The sequence below is a fragment of the Eucalyptus grandis genome, chromosome 5 (assembly GCF_016545825.1).
Source record: "Eucalyptus grandis isolate ANBG69807.140 chromosome 5, ASM1654582v1, whole genome shotgun sequence".
Classification (NCBI taxonomy): domain Eukaryota; kingdom Viridiplantae; phylum Streptophyta; class Magnoliopsida; order Myrtales; family Myrtaceae; genus Eucalyptus; species Eucalyptus grandis.
Genome location: NC_052616.1, coordinates 19,583,249 through 19,585,969, shown reverse-complemented (window position 1 = coordinate 19,585,969; position 2,721 = coordinate 19,583,249). Strand labels below are relative to the sequence as shown.

Here is a 2,721-nt window from a genome sequence, read left to right as displayed (position 1 = left end):
ATGCTAGTTGCGCCCTTTGCAGATGTAGCTTGGCTTTATTGGAAGTGGCCAAATACAACGTTCCTTGGTCTTCACAGCAAAATCAGATTCCCAATTCTATGGATGAAGGGCATGCGAGAGAATTCCATAAAGAGTCCACACGAGGTATATTCTTTACCTTGCTTAGCTTGCTTAATACTTGTGCAAGAAAAGATTTTCCGTAAAAGATGAATCAGCTCCTTCAATACTATCATTCATAGCCAAATGTCGAATGTAGTTCATGTAGAAATTCAGAAGGAAGCAATTAAGAGCAATTATATTCCAATTTTTGTCTGCATTATATCTGCATCTGAAAAAATTACAGGAAGAGCAAACATAGGACATGATTTGTGTCTAATTGAGTTTCGGTAAATTCAGAATGACTTGTTTACTAAGTCTGAGCTGCTGAAGCATACATGATTTAGGTCTAATTGAGTTTCAGTAGATTCCGACATTAATTTTTTACAAATTCTGAGCTGCGAAAGAGTCATCAATTGTCGATCAGCTTCTTCACAACTCCTTCGAAGATCCCATCTGAGCCAAAGTTGCAGTTGGACAGTCTGGGATCGACTCGACTGGGCAGCTGAAAACAGAGAGAGAAGTGTCCGGATGGACAGAGGCTTCCTGTTCTGCTCTCAACCACCTGCCCACTCGTGGCAGTCTCTCCTTCAATTAAGACCTCGCCGCTCATGTCAACTTCCCAACCAAATGCTGCAGCATCCGAAAGGAAGTTTCAGAGATATTCTTTATTAGAATGAAAATCCGCAAAATGGAGAACGCTCAAAACTTAATAATTAGCTTTTTGACCTATAATACTGAGGTTTTTCTCAGACCATCAGAAACTTACTTTGATCTCTTCTGACCCCTGGAAGTGACACCTGAAACAGGTAACAGTCTTCAGACTCCGCAAGGTTCACACGCCAGGTGGTGGATCCTGTAAGCCTCACGTCTGCATTCCCAGCCACTCCGACTCCGGCACTACAGGCGGCTGCAGCACCACGATATTGCACCTCCGTCGTATTGAGTGGAGAAAACACCACCCTACCATCAAGTTGAGCCTTGAAGTAGGTGTCGCGTACTCCAGAGAACCATGCCGACGTGGAGGAGGGTGAGCCTTTGTGTGGAACCATTCGAAGAGGCTTTACATCTAAAGCCACATTACTCTTGCATCTTCTTCGGTGAGAACCACCAGAAGGCATGAAAAATGAGACTGTCCCTCTGATTGCGCGTCCCTTGCTACCACTTCATAGAACGATTTGTCGGTGACATAAGCAGGTAGTATGGCCACGTCTTTATCAAGAATGAACTCCTGCAGCCCAGTCAAACTCTTGAACCTTGCAACTACCTCTTCCCTGAGGAAAGAGGTGCTCGGGTTATCGATGAAGACAACATTGTCTATCGCCATAAACCGCTCCTCGACAAAAGACCAGGGATGCAGGTCAATTGGAAAGAGGTCGGTGAACCGAGGGTAATTGCTAGTAGGACCAAGCACTTTGGCTGGAAGTGTGTCATGGAGGAACTTGCGCAAAAATGATAGGGCCAGTACGACCGATTTATCGGCCTTCCTAAGTATGTGATAATACGCATGTATCATTTGCACCACCATCATCTGGGACCCAGCCAGCTGATCATGAGTATACCGTGGCAATCTCTCACGTACCCTCTGCATTGCCGACTTGTAGGGTGGGCTTTCACCTTTGAGTTGGGGCCCAAAGTACGTTCCAAAAATGACGGTCAGGAGGAAGCGCTGGTCATCAGTCATCATGCCTTCACCTGCAGGAGCAGCAGTGGATGGCGCAGCAGCATTCACCGGTTGAGCCATTTTCAATCAGACTGCAGTACAATATGGCGTCAGTCAAGGAGCAGGACATCAGCAAGAACACCTATAATCTCTCTCGGACTCAACAATCACAGTAAAAGTTTGCTTGACAAATGAAAGAAATGAAATTGTTGAGCACTACATGTTCAAAGAACTTCCGCTGTACGAGTTATTAAGAAGGATTGACAAATTGTTTCACATCATGTGAATACATATTCGTTTTTTCATCATTCTTCACACATAACTTCATGAGCCCATCAAAATTAACCAAGAAGAACAAGAGGGGTGGCAAACCTGTAAGTATGAAGAACTTGGTTTGATGCTTTGGACCAGAGAAATCTTTAGAGCATAGACACTAGATAGTGAGTGAAAGAGTTGAGTGTGGCCAAAGTACTGGCAGAAGGCGAGATTTTATAGTGCTGGCTTGCCTCTATGAGGGGTAGTCTTGCTATTCAACATCTTTCTGGATTCACATTTTGTTTAAGATTTTATTTTCCTTCTTCGTTCGGACAAAATTGCTATTAATCCGAGAAAAGAAATTAATACCGAGAAAAGAAAGTTATCCATCTTATCTCCAATTGCTGATTAAAACATGGAAGCCACCTATTTGTTATTAGTATAACATATTAGGTCCAAATGAGGTTAGATTCGGTAAATCATATCAACAAAATCTACAAAATCCAGAAAGTCCTTAATTATATAAACCAAAATAAATAGGTTTCATACTGATATATCCATTTAATGATAAGCCCATTCTATTGAGCAGAATCGGATATTTGTTTCTATTCTGGGTAAATCAATTTAAATGAATTCCTTACATTCAATTCTTCCAAACATGCTTTTTTTTTATTTTTTTATTACGTTAACGGGGTTGACTCGATCAT

At 42.2% G+C, this 2,721-nt stretch overlaps 1 protein-coding gene across 1 annotated transcript; it reads right to left on the bottom strand.

The window, feature by feature from the left end:
* Positions 1 to 508: 508 nt before the first annotated feature.
* Positions 509 to 1,840, bottom strand: LOC104416993 (increased DNA methylation 3-like). Its single transcript, XM_039313416.1, has 3 exons — positions 1,181 to 1,840; positions 866 to 1,076; positions 509 to 729 (listed from the first exon to the last, which is right to left on the bottom strand). The coding sequence occupies exons 1-3, from the start codon at positions 1,838 to 1,840 to the stop codon at positions 509 to 511; spliced, it is 1,092 nt and encodes a 363-aa protein (XP_039169350.1).
* Between the last annotated feature and the right edge of the window lie 881 nt (positions 1,841 to 2,721).